Genomic DNA, 14,180 nt, shown 5'->3' on the forward strand with positions numbered 1-14,180 from the left:
GTAAGTTATGTTGAAACTTGTTTTCTCCTGGGGAATGTTGATGAGACTATAGAACAAATTGTAGCAGGGCAGTGAGCCCCATTGGGTTCCATGAAGCTGGCTCCCACAATTAGTATCCTTGGGATTGCAGCCTAAGTATTGGATTGAAATGCTACCTGCTATTACCAAGTAATACCGTGTTTAAATGAAACTTCCTAAAATGTAATTTATATTTAACAAAAAATACTGCCTTAACTTAGAAAGCTGGGCAGCCTGCAAGACTTCTACAATTTAATATTAAATCAGTTTCATTAGATGGTTAGATAAATTACTGTACATGAAGAAATTTCCGTTTACAGAAGGAGAATATGATTCATGGAATGGGTCCTTTCACAAACACAGCCCCCTTTTCATGAATGGAACCTTGCTCCATGAAGAGAGTAATTATCCCACCCCATAAGGAAATGTGATGGCTAGGGCCCTGGGTACAGGTGGTTACCATAGGAGTAGTAGGTGTGTCAGAAAATTTAGCTGTTGGGACTGTGCTATTTTAAATAATGCCAGCTTAAATAAAATGATTATACACTAGCTTTACAACCTTGTTGAATCTTTTCTGCCCCAGAGCGTTAATTCATTACAGTTTGCCTATTTGTATTTTATATCCTCTGTTCCAAGCTGAATACAGAAATCGTATGTGAAAGTTGCCTGTAACATGAGTTTTCCCTGGGGGAATTGGGAAGGTCTATCTATATTTACAGGAAAATAGATTACTCTAAAGCCGTGACTAGAAAATGTGAATATAAGACTGCAAAGAGAGAAACTAAAATGTGAATGTACTCTTGTAGGCGTCTAACCAAGGAAAACGTAAAGCCATCTGGAAGACAAATAGGAAAACTGAGCCACAGCAATCCAACCATTTTATTTGATTATGTATGTGGCAAGATAAGTATTGACTACCTTTGCTTTTCTAGTAGCCCCATTTAAGTTACCTTATTCTGAAAAACAAGTTGACTATTTTAAAATGTGTTTTATATGGGGGTGGGGGTGATGGGACGTGGTAGAGGTATTATTGTATTATGCATGGTGTGGAGAAAATGGATAATTTTCCTCTAAAATGCTAGAAATTGAGGCAATCCAGTAAAGCTGTGTTGTCAGGACGGGGAAAAAAGGTGCTTCTTCAAAGACCCTATATTCACTCCCACAATATGTAGCAATGGCTGTCAACCTGGATGGATTTAAAAGGGAGTGAGACAAATTCATGGCATGAGGCTGTGAATGCCTACTAGCCGCGATGGCTTAGCTCTGCTTCCACTTTTGGAGGCTGTATGCCCCTGAATACCAGCTGCAGGGAATTACAAGTGAGGAGAGTGCTGTTGTGCTCAGGTTCTGCTTGTGAGATTCCCATAGGCGTCCAGTTGACCACTTTGAGAAAAGGAAGCTGGACTAGATGGGCCATTGGCTTAATCCACCAGGGCTCTTCTCATATATTACATTAGGAAAAGTGCACACATTAACTATGTAATACAGATGTGTGCATGAAATTTCATTATTTGTTTTTTCTTCAGATTGAAAACCATAACAGTAGTTTCTTTTAAGAGTTTTTAAGGACTTCTGGCTTCTTCTTCTTCTTATACTTGGGAAACTCATTTTCGCTCTTTTTCAGATTTTGTCTCAGATACAGAAGTATGATAATTTAATCACTCCCGTTGTCGACTCATTGAAATACCTCACTTCCTTGAACTATGATGTCTTGGCATGTATCCTTTTGCTAACTTCCTAGAACTGCTAGTTACCCAGTGGTTATATCTTACACAAGTTTGTTTTTTTTACTGCTCCAATGAGAATCATTACCTCAGCTGAGCAAGCGCCTTTGTTGTACAGGTGTGCTTCTTAAACAGCTCAGCTGAGCAAGCTGCTTTCTAGCCAGATGAAAGTTCCTGGCCTGCGCCTGCTCTGTGATTTGCTGCCCTCTGCGGGAGGCAGGGGAGTGCTGAGACAAAAGCATCCTCTGGCTTTGAGTGGTTTACCATCTGGGCAAATATTTTGAACGGATTATCACGTGTGGATTTAAAGCTGGTTTTCAATGATCTATCACATATTGCCCAGGCCTACTCCTTGCACAAATTGAATAATTGAAAGCATATTTTTTTTATAAAAAAAAATTGTCCTGCCATTGTAGCACAGTAGTAGTAATCCCTTTATCATATATTGTAAATTTCTAAATATTCAGACTCATGAACTGCTGTTAGTGTAATTATTAAGAGCCAAGCTGTATTTGACTGCTCATTTGGCCATGTGTCATAGATTTAGGGAGTTGTAGCTTTTGACAGAAGAGGAATAAATACTCCTAAGGGTGTTCCTTGTTCTTTACTTTATCCTGTTTGAGTTGTGGTTAAAGGTGTGTGAGAAAAAGGAATTTGAGCAAGAACTCAAAACACTTTGGAACCACAGAGATATATTCCTGAAGTGTTCATCGTTTTAGGTTTCTGCTATAATATCACAGGTAGTAGTGTATGCCAGGTGTCTCAAAATATTGTTAAATTTACAAAGCAAAATAATTAAATGTTTAATACTGCATATAATTATGTTTGGGGAAGAATTCCTCCTTAGCCTCAGCAAAGATTGCATAATTGAAGCACTGGCTAATCCTGAGAAGGAGAGGATGAAACACGATGACACCACAATCTCCAGTTGGCTTCAAAGTTAGTACTTGGGTTTTATTTATTTTTAATTAGAAATGCAGTCCTCTCATTACTTAGCATCTGCTAACGTGTTTACTTCATTAATTAAAACATTTGTATCTTGCCTTTCTATTTTAAAAAATCCATGTTGTGGCTAATGGTTGTTAAAGTGTGTGTGCACGTGCACACACAAATCAAGCATTTCAAAAAACACACAGAGCAAATGTATTCCAGAGCCATCTGGAATACAATTCTGAAATAGCTACGGGGCGGGGGGGGGGGCGAGTGCTTTAGCCACCTGTCTGAAAATCAACAAGGCTCTAGGATGGGAGTTCCATAGGCCTGAGTAGCCCCTAGTACAATTCAGAAAGAGCAGGAATGTAGAAGAGAGGGCCTCCAAGACCCTCTGTTGTTGGCAACAGCTTGGTAGCCACTTCCCTGTAAATTCACGGCACTTGAATAAAAATTGGAGCCAGGAAATGTATGATTGCAGACACGATTCCCTAAGTACAGGAAGAGAGGTCAGGAGGGAGGGACCAGGTAGAATGTCATTTGCACACTAAGAAGTGTGAAAAACAGGTTCTAAGGATAACTTGCTTTTGACACATGAGAAATAGTCTATTGATATGACGTTACTGAATGTGCATGACATAGGAAAGCTTATATTTCAATGACAGCAATTCAAGTTCGTTTTCCTCCCATCTATTTTAGGTTTAGCTAGCTTCTGTGGTGCCGTTTTTCGAAAATACCCTATAGAACTAGCTGGTCTACTTCAGTATGTGGCAAACCAGCTAAAGGCTGGGAAAAGGTAAGTAGAGCATGGTTACTTTAGATCTCATAAACTATGCCAGTTTGGTAGTTTTTGTTGCCCTCATTGGAGTGTTTTAACATATTTTAATAAGTTGTGTTTAATATAACTTTGCAAACTTTTGAAAATCCTAGGATTCAAAATACACTAAGACATAAACAGTTAGTAATTTGCACCGAGCAGCTAGGTTACATTCACATCTCCCAGGGAAATTGCACAGAGTGCCTGCTACATTGTGAAGCTGCATTGAAGTGCTCATGTATACGGTCTGCTGTTCATGTTGCTGTTACAACATCTTGACATTGATGCACTTGGATTGGAGACAAGGTGGTTTGTGCTTCATGTGCAAGTAATTTCAGAAAGATATTGTAATGGGCTCTTAGACCTTTCACAATACTTTCAATAGAGTTCAAGAGCAGTGGTTTTACCTGCCTATGTTTCACTCTTTCTCTCTTCCCCCCGCCCCCTCGCCCATTTTTGTTCTCATTCTTTTCCATAGCTTTGACCTGCTTATTTTGAAAGAGGTGGTACAAAAAATGGCTGGAATAGAAATCACTGAAGAGATGACAATGGACCAGCTAGAGGCCATGACTGGTGGAGAGCAGCTGAAAGCAGAGGTGTGTTTGAAGCTAGAGAGAAAAGAAAAATAGATGTCCCAAAAAAATACATACATAGTAGCTTAGGATGTTTCACCTGCTGTACAGTCGTACCTTGGAAGTCGAACGGAATCCATTCTGGAAGCCCGTTCAACTTCCAGAATGTTTGGAAACCAAAGCGCGGCTTCGCCAATCAGAAGCCCCGTCTGACGTTCAGCTTCCAAAAATAGTTCACAAACCGGAACAGTCACTTCCGGTTTGCAGCATTTGGGAGCCAAAACGTTCAAGAACTAAGATGTTCGAAATCAAGGTACGACTGTATTTATTTTTTAAGGTAGATGAATAATTGATACACCTCTGAAAGGTATATTAATACAATAACAACTATGGAAATAATTTTAGTAGCAATCTAGAGCAGCGTGTTCACGTGCCTGATCTACGTGTAACACTTCAGATTCTTAGCAGCAGTTAAACAGGAATGTTTAGCAGGATTATTCCCCTTCTGTCACACACAGGTTTCTCACTGCTGGCCTTAAGCATTCTTAACTGGTACCATCTTTAAATATGGTTAACTCTTTGTTTTAAATTAAATTATTTTACTGGGGCTCAAGTACCTGCTCACTTGGCTCACCCCACCTCCACAAAGCTCCCCTTCCCCTTACTCCTCACCAAACCTCCACAGCTTGCTACTGCTGCAAGCCCAGCTCACTCACCCGCTCCACTTGCCCACACAGCTCCTGTCATTTAGTTCACAAACCCAGCTCACTCACCTACTTTAAACCAAAACTGTGATCCCAGCTTGCTTGGCCGCTTCCTTGTTCGCCCCACCAACTACCTGTCTAATGCTTCACCCACCCTGGAGCATTTGCAGCCTGTCACCAGTATAACGATGGACTAGTTTAAATATGGCATAGAGAGAGAAAACTATCCAAAATCACAAATAAACAATGCATTGTTCAGTTACCTTTTTAACATTTGCTTCTTACCAAAGCAATAAACAAGGGGGTTGCTGCTAACCAGGGATTTCAAACCTGCCTTCAAATGTCTTGTGAAATCCTGGCTAGCAGTGAACTTTCCTGTTTGCCTCAACGGTGGTTAAGATTGGTATTTGGACCATTGCATAGCATAGGAAAGGAGGAGAAGAAGTGCATGTTTAACATGGCCTTCCAGTTTCAGAACACGCAAGTGCTGCTATCAGAATGCTCATCTGCAGATTCAGTTATCCAAACATAAAGAATTATGCCCAAGCCTCAAGTGCATGGCTGATTGAGATACCCAAGCAGCCAGACTTTGCCCACTACTTGACTTGTTTGTGCATTTTCGGTCAGAAACCATGGAAGAGAGGGAGGTGTGAAGAGAGATGAAACAAAGCAGTTTTTCCTTTGTCTCACTTTTGCTGGTTGGCTGCAGCCGTTTTAGGAAGAAACCATGGTGGGAGTGGGGAGAGAGATCACAGATTAGAAATAATTGAAATCATCAGCTCATTATGCATATGCTTGGAATGCATTGTGTTTGGAAAGCAGGGCCTGCCTATACTGGAGAAAGTTCGTCACCCTCAGCCTGAAAAAGCTTCTCAACCCCAGATCCTACTGTAAGCCAGGAAATGTCAAATTTCTCTCAGCATGCTAGGGAATTGGAGAGGAAGAAACATTCTAACTCAAGGTTTCCTGAAGGCTATTTACTGACAGGGTTTGGCACTGTACACCTTAATTTACATCTTCTGCTGTTTTTCTCAGTTTAGGTATCTTAACTACATTTCTTCTTTGGGCAGGGTGGATATTTTGGACAGATCAGAAACACTAAGAAATCTTCCCAGAGATTAAAAGATGCACTTTTGGACCACGATCTTGCTCTTCCATTGTGCCTTCTCATGGCTCAACAGAGAAATGGAGTGATATTTCAAGAAGGAGGAGAGAAACATTTGAAGCTGGTGGGAAAACTCTATGATCAGGCAAGTAAAATGATCACATTTGTGTTTGTTTTAAACAAACCTCCATGGAAATGCCATGTATACTGCATTCAGAAAACTGAATTTATATTTTGTGGTATAGATTTTTGTTTTACTTGTGTTTTGGGTTCTTCATGAAATTTACAAAAAGGAAAACTAAGTTGCTTCAGTCATGGCAATCCGTTACCATCCATAATGCTGTCACATTGTTTGACAGGATTCCACTGGCCTGCATAGCTTCTGTAAGTTCTGTTTCAGGTGTGATCTTGTACCAGATTCAGAAGTGACTACAGATTTAGTTGACTATATGGTGTTGTCATATCTGAAGTTGCCTTGAGTATTCAGAAGAAATACATAAAGTTTGTTACTGAGGAACATTTTCTCATTAGTATTACTGCATGTTTATTACAAAAGGTAGTGATTTTCCAGCTATTTTCTTGATTTTTAGAAGGTTAACATTATATTTAAATCTCATTGAAAAGTCTGATCTAATACTTCTCTATTTTTCTATTCAGTGCCATGATACTCTGGTACAATTCGGTGGATTTTTGGCTTCCAATTTAAGCACAGATGATTATATTAAGCGAGTGCCTTCCATTGATGTTCTCTGTAATGACTTCCACACCCCTCACGATGCTGCATTTTTCCTTTCTCGGCCTATGTATGCACATCACATTTCAGTAAGTACAGATGTTCAGTTAGCTTGCAGTCTATATCCGGAACACACAGTTGTATTGAAAATTAAACCTGTCATTCCACTGATTCTTTTAAAGGGGCCTCGCTGAGATTGAAAGCACTCCTCATTCAGTGACTGGGTTTAAAATCTAGCTGACTTAATTTTTTGGACTTAGTTTTGTATTTAAATCTAATAGAGTTAATAAAAAAGGGATTTTGTTTTCTGTTTGAGAAGTGGATAATTGAGTACTTGTGTCTTCTTTTTATTAGTCAAAATATGATGAATTGAAAAAGGCTGAGAAAGGGAACAAACAGCAGCAGAAAGTTCACAAATACATTACAGCGTGTGAGCTTGTGATGGCCCCTGTTCACGACTCGGTGATTTCCTTGCACATCCCAAAGGTTTGGGATGATATCAGTCCACAGTTCTATGCTACGTTCTGGTCACTGACAATGTATGACCTTGCTGTGCCACATAGTAGCTATGAACGCGAAGTCAACAAACTCAAAGTCCAGATGAAAGCTATTGATGACAATCCGGAAATGGTATGTATCGTTTAAAATGTATGTTTGCTTGCCGTTTTTAAGAATCTTATCAGTTCATGAAAACCATTGATCAAGAACAGTTGACAGCATTAGATAATAGGGTTTTTTTTTAAGCAATTACATTTTCTGCTCTGAGGTTTTTAGTTACCTTGCTCTTCTCTCTAAATAAAAAAAATATTCCATACAATTCTGCCTGAGCACTGCATTTCTGCAATTCTGGGGCCATTCTAGACCTCTCCACCATTGAGCTTTACAGTGACTAGACACAAGAGAATAGCACTATTTTCAGTTGTAGTGCCTTTCAGTTGTCGTACCTTGGTTCTCAAACAGAATCCGAAAACCAAGGCACGGCTTCCGATTGGCTGCAGGAGCTTCCTGCACTCAATCAAAAGCTGCTTTGGATGTTCGGCTTCCAAAAAAGTTTGCAAACCGGAGCATTCACTTCGGGTTTGTAGCGTTTGGTAGCCAAGGCGTTCAACAACCAAGGCACGACTGTATTAGCTTTCCAGTGGCATTGAATTGCTTTACAAGGCTCTGTTAGCAGCAGAATAATGGCAGAGGAATTTGGTATGTAGGTTTACGAGGAGTGCCAGTGTTGGGCATAACCCAGCAGATGTTGGTCCTATCCAGCTCCCAGTCATTTAAATGGACCTTGCATAGGAGACTATCACCCTGGTGATTTGTGTTGATATGGTTTGTGGAATAGACATATAAGGAATAAGCCAGCTCTTTGTGAAAGACCAGTTTTGAATCTATCCATGTGGTCAGATGGTATAAGGTAAAAGAGAAGGACCCCTGACAGCTAGGGGCACTATGGTAGAAGTAGGCTTCCATAACCATTTACCTAACTGAATGGGGAATCATAGACAGAAGCAACAACCATACACACCTTCCTTTAGATGATCCAACAATCAGAACTGAGCACAAGGAGCCCATCTAGGAATGTTAAAATTCTGCAGATCACCTGTAAGGAAAAGGAGTGGGCTGCAAGATAAAGTGCTTGCTCACTTTCCCCCCAAATAGCAGTTTAGCAGGATTTTAAAAGGTAAAGGACCCCTGACAGTTAAGTCTAGTCGTTAACGACTCTGGAGTTGCGGCACTCATCTCACTTTACAGGCTGAGGGAGCTGGTGTTTCGTCTGCAGACAGTTTTTCCGGGTCATGTGACCAGCATGACTGGCGAACCAGAGCAGCGCATGGAAACGCCGTTTACCTTCCAGCCAGAGCGCTTCCTATTTATCTACCAGCACTTCGACGTGCTTTCGAACTGCTAGGTTGGCAGGAGCAGGGACCAAGCAATGGGAGCTCAGCCTGTCGCGGGGATTCGAACCGCCGACCTTCTGATCGGCAAGTGGTTTATACCACAGTGCCACCCGTGTCCACAGCTCCACCCGCAGGATGGTATGCACACTATCAAATCTGAACACGTGATTTCTTTTTCGTAGCCTCTGAACAAAAAGAAAAAAGAAAAAGAACGCTGTACAGCTCTTCAGGACAAGCTTCTTGAAGAGGAAAAGAAGCAGTTAGAGCACGTGCAAAGAGTGCTGCAGAGACTGAAGCTGGAAAAGGATAATTGGCTTCTTGCAAGTAAGTAGGATAGACCTTTTCATCACCAGCCACTTACACAGAATTGCAGCATTCTGACTTTGGCAGCATCTGTGTAAATGATTTGTTAAATATTTGTAAATGAGTGACTGTTCATTCTTACTTTGTTGTAATGTATATAAAATTCATTACTTGAATGTAGACCCAAAAGTTGGCAGAATTTTGGCACATTGGGTGGCAGTTTCCCTTACTTGTAAACAGATCTTAGGGCAGTTGCAGATCTAATGCCGATGCAATTGTAATTATGCCCAAGAGATTGAGTACCAGCCTTGCAACTTTTGCCCTTCCTATAGCACATTCTCTCATCCTGTGTTAACTGGGTATAGGATCCCCCTTTACAGCCCAACTTCAACCTGTCTTCAGTAAGTAGGTTACTGGTTTAGGCTTAACTGTCTTATCACTGGTACCCATTTATCTCTTAGTAGTTTTTCAAGATTGGGGAGGGGGAAATTCCTCTGGAGAGAAGATAGAGATACCTGGTTGAGGGCTATCGATCTCAATCTGATGGCTTCATCAGGCAAGGACATGCTGTGCACCCAAGTACTGCCACTTTATTTCTTCCCTTTATCAGTAAATGTAAATGCCTTTTTGTGCATGGCGCATGTGGCAAATTAATTTTACTGACGTAATGATGACTTCTTATTTGTTTATTAGAGTCCACCAAAAATGAGACTATAACAAAATTTCTGCAGTTGTGTATATTTCCTCGGTGTATCTTTTCTGCTATTGATGCTGTTTACTGCGCTCGCTTTGTGGAACTGGTGCATCAACAGAAAACACCAAACTTTTCAACACTTCTTTGTTATGACAGAGTAAGTAGCTCTTGTTTATTATTATGATTCTTTGAGAAGTAGGGATGAACCCTTTCCATCAAGGAAGGAAAGATGCACTAGCTGAAAGACGTATTTCTCTGAATTGTAACTCATAGAGTATTGGTAATAATGTCAATTCCTTCGCTAATAGAGATGAAACATATTATGGAAACTTGAAATGAGTGGTTGCAAGAAAAAAAGGATCCTAATCTTTCTGGATCAGAAAGCTATTCGATGATTTGGTAGCTTTAAAAGACTGAGAAAGTTGTTGCCTTCATAGGATACTAATGAAATCAGGAAAGTTAATTTTTCAGTGTTTAAAAAAATTATTGTTCTCTAACTTTTGTAATAGTAAGGCTTTTTGACATCAGGTTACACTAACACAAGAAACAAAACCTGACTGGAGGGGGAGGATAATTGGGGATTTCATTTTCATTTCCTTCAACAAATTATTGGAATAAAATCCAGTGTTTCAAGTACAGTGGTGCCTCGCAAGACGAAATTAATTCGTTCCGCAAGTCTTTTCGTCTTGCGAGTTTTTCGTCTTGCGAAGCACGGTTTCCCATAGGAACGCATTGAAAATCAATGCGTTCCTATGGAAACCGCCTTCAGACCAGGTCCGGGGACAGTCTGTCCCCCGACCTCTTCTGAAGGCTGGCGGGGGGCGAAAGTCTTTGCTTCCACCCCGCCTGCCTTCCCGGGACAGCGGAGACTTCTCCGCTGTCCCGGGTGATCTTAAAATGCTGGCGGGCGGCAGCGCTGCCGCCCGCCAGCATTTTAAAATCACCCCAGGACAGCGGAGGACTGTCCTGGGGCGATTTTAAAGCCCCCGGGAAGGCAGGCGGGGGGGAGCAAAGGCTTTCGCCCCCCGCCGGCTCTTCTGAAGGCCGGCGGGGGGCAAAAGTCTTTGCTCCCCCCCCCGCCTGCCTTCAAAAGCCATCGGGGAGAGCGGAGAATCGCAGCGCGTTTCTCCGCTCTCCCGGGAAGGCAGGCAGGGGGGAGCAAAGACTTTCGCCCCCCGCCGGCCTTCAGAAGAGGTCCAGGACCTCTTCTGAAGGCTGGCGGGGGGGGGCGAAAGTTTTTGCTCCCCCCCCCGTCTGCCTTCAAAAGCCGTCCGGGATAGCGGGAAGCGCTTCCCTGCTATCCCGGACCGCTTTTAAAATCCTGGCTGTGGGGAGCAAAGCCTTTCGGCCCCCGCCGGCCTTCCTGGACCTCTTCTGAAGGCCGGAGGGGGGGGGGAAGGCTTTGCTCCCCACCGCCAGCATTTAAAAGAGGTCCCCGGAGATTTCCCTATGGGCTTTCTTCTTGCGAAGCAAGCCCATAGGGAAAATCGTCTAGCGAAGCGACGCAAAAACCGAAAAACCCTTTCGTCTTGCGGGTTTTTCGTCTTGCGAGGCATTCGTCTTGCGGGGCACCACTGTATAAAAACTTGGTTTCATAGCATTGTAATGTGTCAATAAAATTTTTTTCTTGCAGGTATTCTCTGATATAATCTATACTGTAGCCAGCTGTACTGAAAATGAAGCTAGTCGATATGGGAGGTTTCTCTGCTGCATGCTTGATACTGTAACTCGGTGGCATAGTGATAGAGCCATATATGAAAAGGTATGTAAAATGTTCAAAATGCTCACTTGAAAACCTGTCATACTTAGAGAAGTATCAGTGTTGCAGGTGTTTTCCCCCCTAAAGGAAGTAGAAACTTTTGCCAGCCCAGATAATAGTAGCTTGGTGTCATTCAGAAGGACTGTATCATAACTAAAAACTGATACCTGTTTGTAAAGTGTTAAACTATGTTTAGTGGCTTCTCTAGAAGGCCTGCATTTAAATCCTAGCCTGGGGAAAACTTATCGTTGTTTTTTAAGTAGCAATATATCCATGAGATCTTGACTTCCCCTGTCTAGCCTGAGCCATACCAATATCTGCTCCCCCAAGTAGGCTCATATTTCAATAGCTTTCTATAAACCACTTTCATCTTAACATGCTTATTGAATAAGCTTAAATATCTTCTTTGTGTACATGCAGGAGTGTGGCAACTATCCTGGCTTCCTCACCATATTACGGGCAACTGGTTTTGATGGTGGGAACAAAGCTGACCAGTTAGATTATGAAAATTTTCGGCATGTGGTACACAAGTGGCATTATAAGTTAACCAAGGTAACCTGACGGCACTGTGAGGCTTGTTGGTTTTGTAGTTTTGCTGAGAGCCTCTTAGCAACATCTTTCTCTTCCTTTCCTAGGCATCTGTACACTGCCTGGAAACCGGCGAATATACACACATCAGAAATATCCTGATAGTGCTGATCAAAATCCTTCCATGGTACCCCAAAGTTTTGAACTTGGGCCAGGCTTTGGAGAGAAGAGTCCATAAGATCTGCCAAGAGGAGAAAGAGAAGAGACCTGATCTATATGCATTAGCGATGGGGTAACAAATCCTTCATTTAAAAACATGACTAAAAAATAAAACAAGGAAAGCATTCCTGAGGTTTTTTTTCTAGATCAGCTTTTTACTTTAGGCTGACTTTGCCTTACCTTGAAAGATTGTGTATCAGTTGGTTTCAGAGTAACTTTGGGTTTTTATTGTAGATGGCTTATTTGTCAGGAACCTTCTTGGGCATACTAAACTCAAAAGTTCTGTCCTTAAAACATTTGTGTAAACTTGGATAGTACATCTAGGGTTTAACAAAGTTGGCAGATAAGAGCAAGTTGATTAAAAGTATAATATCAAGATAGGGTAGAAAGTGTTATTCTGTACATATTGAACTTTCAGACTTTTTTGATTAAATTCTCATGTATTTTGCATTTTGTACCACATTCTTATACATGCTAACCTCTTTTCTATGTTCCAGAAAAAACTTTTAATGCATTTCATTCATAGTGTCAGTGATTACTTATTCTTTTCAGAACGAGGGGAAAATATTTTGGTGACAGAGGTTTTGAGGATCACAATAAGGATTAAGGTGTTGCAGTTGATTTGAAGAGAGTTATGCGATTCTACAAAATTTAATGTTTGTATTTAACTTGGCTTAGTTAAACAACCCACAGTTAAATCATTTGCTTTATCTTTTCAAGCGGCTATCCACTTCTTGTGTTTGTTTTTTTGTGTGTGTTGTGCATATTTAACACGTTATGCGACTTACAGCTATTCTGGACAGTTGAAAAGTAGAAAACATTGCATGATCCCTGAAAATGATTTCCACCACAAGGATCCACCCACCAAGAATGCAGTACCTACAACAGTGCAAAATGGGCCTGGAGGAGCTGGGCTTGCTTCTTCTTCACTCACAGTAAATGCAGCTAAACTGGAAGAAAGCACAGCTGAGGAGACTGGTATGTCAGTTACCATAAAAGTAGTAGTATAGATTGTGGGAATTCACACTGATGTTTTCTTAGTTTAAAAACAAGAACAGATAAGGGCCAGTTCACACATGCATACCTGTATCATCAGCTAAACGGCTGATGATCTGCAAGAGTGAGAAATTACTCCGTTGAAACACTTTATGACTGAGATAGTGAGTTAATGCTCTCATAGATAGAATTCTGGTCCTTTATGCACATATATGTGCGAACCTGCCCCACTACTTGTTTAGCTCAGTGTTATCAGGAAGGGAAAGATGCATGTGTGCTATACATTAAATAATGCTGAATTGATTTTTTAAAATAAAATTGCCTTCTTTGTGGTGAAAAAGTTAAGCACCAACTTACCCAAGAGCGAGCACTGTTGAGCTCATCAAGATTTAACTTTTGACATTTATAGGATTGTACTATCAATGTTCATAATAGTTCTTTATGCATATAACTACTGTATGAATAAGAATTGCTGAGGTTAATCTGAGTGGTATTATTATTATTATCCGCAATGTAACTTTTTTGTTACTGACAAATACTTATTGATGCGTACTGTTTCTCTGTAAAACAAATACGATTTTACTTGGGTGTTAAGCACAGTATAATTTGTTTTGAAGACTTTATACTTCAGTGAGTCTATTGGTTTATTCATTGTCAGTATCTTTTTTTTCTTTCAGCAGACAAATTATTAAAGGAGAAATCTCAGGGTGCTGTTAAAGTGATTAATAAAGCTGCCAGTGCAACACCAAAGCTGACCACGAGCAATGGGAGCAATGCTTCCAACAGGTGAGTAACTGCCGCCATTTTCTCTTTAGAATTCAAATTACATTGGGAAAAGATCCGTACAGTCAAACCTCGGTTGTCAAATGTAATCCGTTCTGGAAACCCCTTTGGCTTCCAAAATGTTTGACAACAGAGGCGCGGCTTCTGATTGACTTCAAGAGCTTCCGCCACTCAAGCAGAAAGCCACACTGGATGTTCAGCTTCTGAATAACGTTGAAAACTGGAGCATTTACTTCTGGGTATTTGGTGTTTGGGAGCCAAAACATTCCAAAACGAAGCCATTTGGGAACTGCTTGACTGTATCAAAGGATGGCAGAATTCTGGGGTAAATGTTTCCATTTTGCTTGGGATGAAATGGAGACTTCCCATTGGTGGACATGACCATGAGGCCATGTAGGGAGGG

General features: G+C 41.1%; 1 protein-coding gene across 5 annotated transcripts in view; it reads left to right on the forward strand.

Moving 5' to 3' along the window:
* LOC309362095 (THO complex subunit 2-like) overlaps nucleotides 1-14,180 on the forward strand; it is a 58,224-nt gene that overhangs the window by 32,675 nt on the left and 11,369 nt on the right. For all 5 annotated transcript variants that reach the window (XR_014164796.1, XR_014164797.1, XR_014164798.1 and 2 more), the window contains exons 16-30: nucleotides 825-909; nucleotides 1,643-1,736; nucleotides 2,601-2,681; nucleotides 3,372-3,468; nucleotides 3,968-4,085; nucleotides 5,836-6,015; nucleotides 6,528-6,692; nucleotides 6,958-7,233; nucleotides 8,678-8,819; nucleotides 9,492-9,649; nucleotides 11,126-11,254; nucleotides 11,672-11,803; nucleotides 11,887-12,071; nucleotides 12,789-12,976; nucleotides 13,675-13,780. Coding sequence is in view for 2 of the 5 variants with exons in the window: in XM_081897539.1 (XP_081753665.1) it covers nucleotides 825-909; nucleotides 1,643-1,736; nucleotides 2,601-2,681; nucleotides 3,372-3,468; nucleotides 3,968-4,085; nucleotides 5,836-6,015; nucleotides 6,528-6,692; nucleotides 6,958-7,233; nucleotides 8,678-8,819; nucleotides 9,492-9,649; nucleotides 11,126-11,254; nucleotides 11,672-11,803; nucleotides 11,887-12,071; nucleotides 12,789-12,976; nucleotides 13,675-13,780 (2,136 nt within the window). In the remaining 3 variants the exon portion in view is untranslated. The remainder of the gene's footprint in view (nucleotides 1-824; nucleotides 910-1,642; nucleotides 1,737-2,600; nucleotides 2,682-3,371; nucleotides 3,469-3,967; nucleotides 4,086-5,835; nucleotides 6,016-6,527; nucleotides 6,693-6,957; nucleotides 7,234-8,677; nucleotides 8,820-9,491; nucleotides 9,650-11,125; nucleotides 11,255-11,671; nucleotides 11,804-11,886; nucleotides 12,072-12,788; nucleotides 12,977-13,674; nucleotides 13,781-14,180) is intronic.

This window comes from Podarcis melisellensis (genome assembly GCF_964234715.1).
Source record: "Podarcis melisellensis genome assembly, chromosome: Z".
In the NCBI taxonomy this organism is placed as follows: Eukaryota; Metazoa; Chordata; class Lepidosauria; order Squamata; family Lacertidae; genus Podarcis; species Podarcis melisellensis.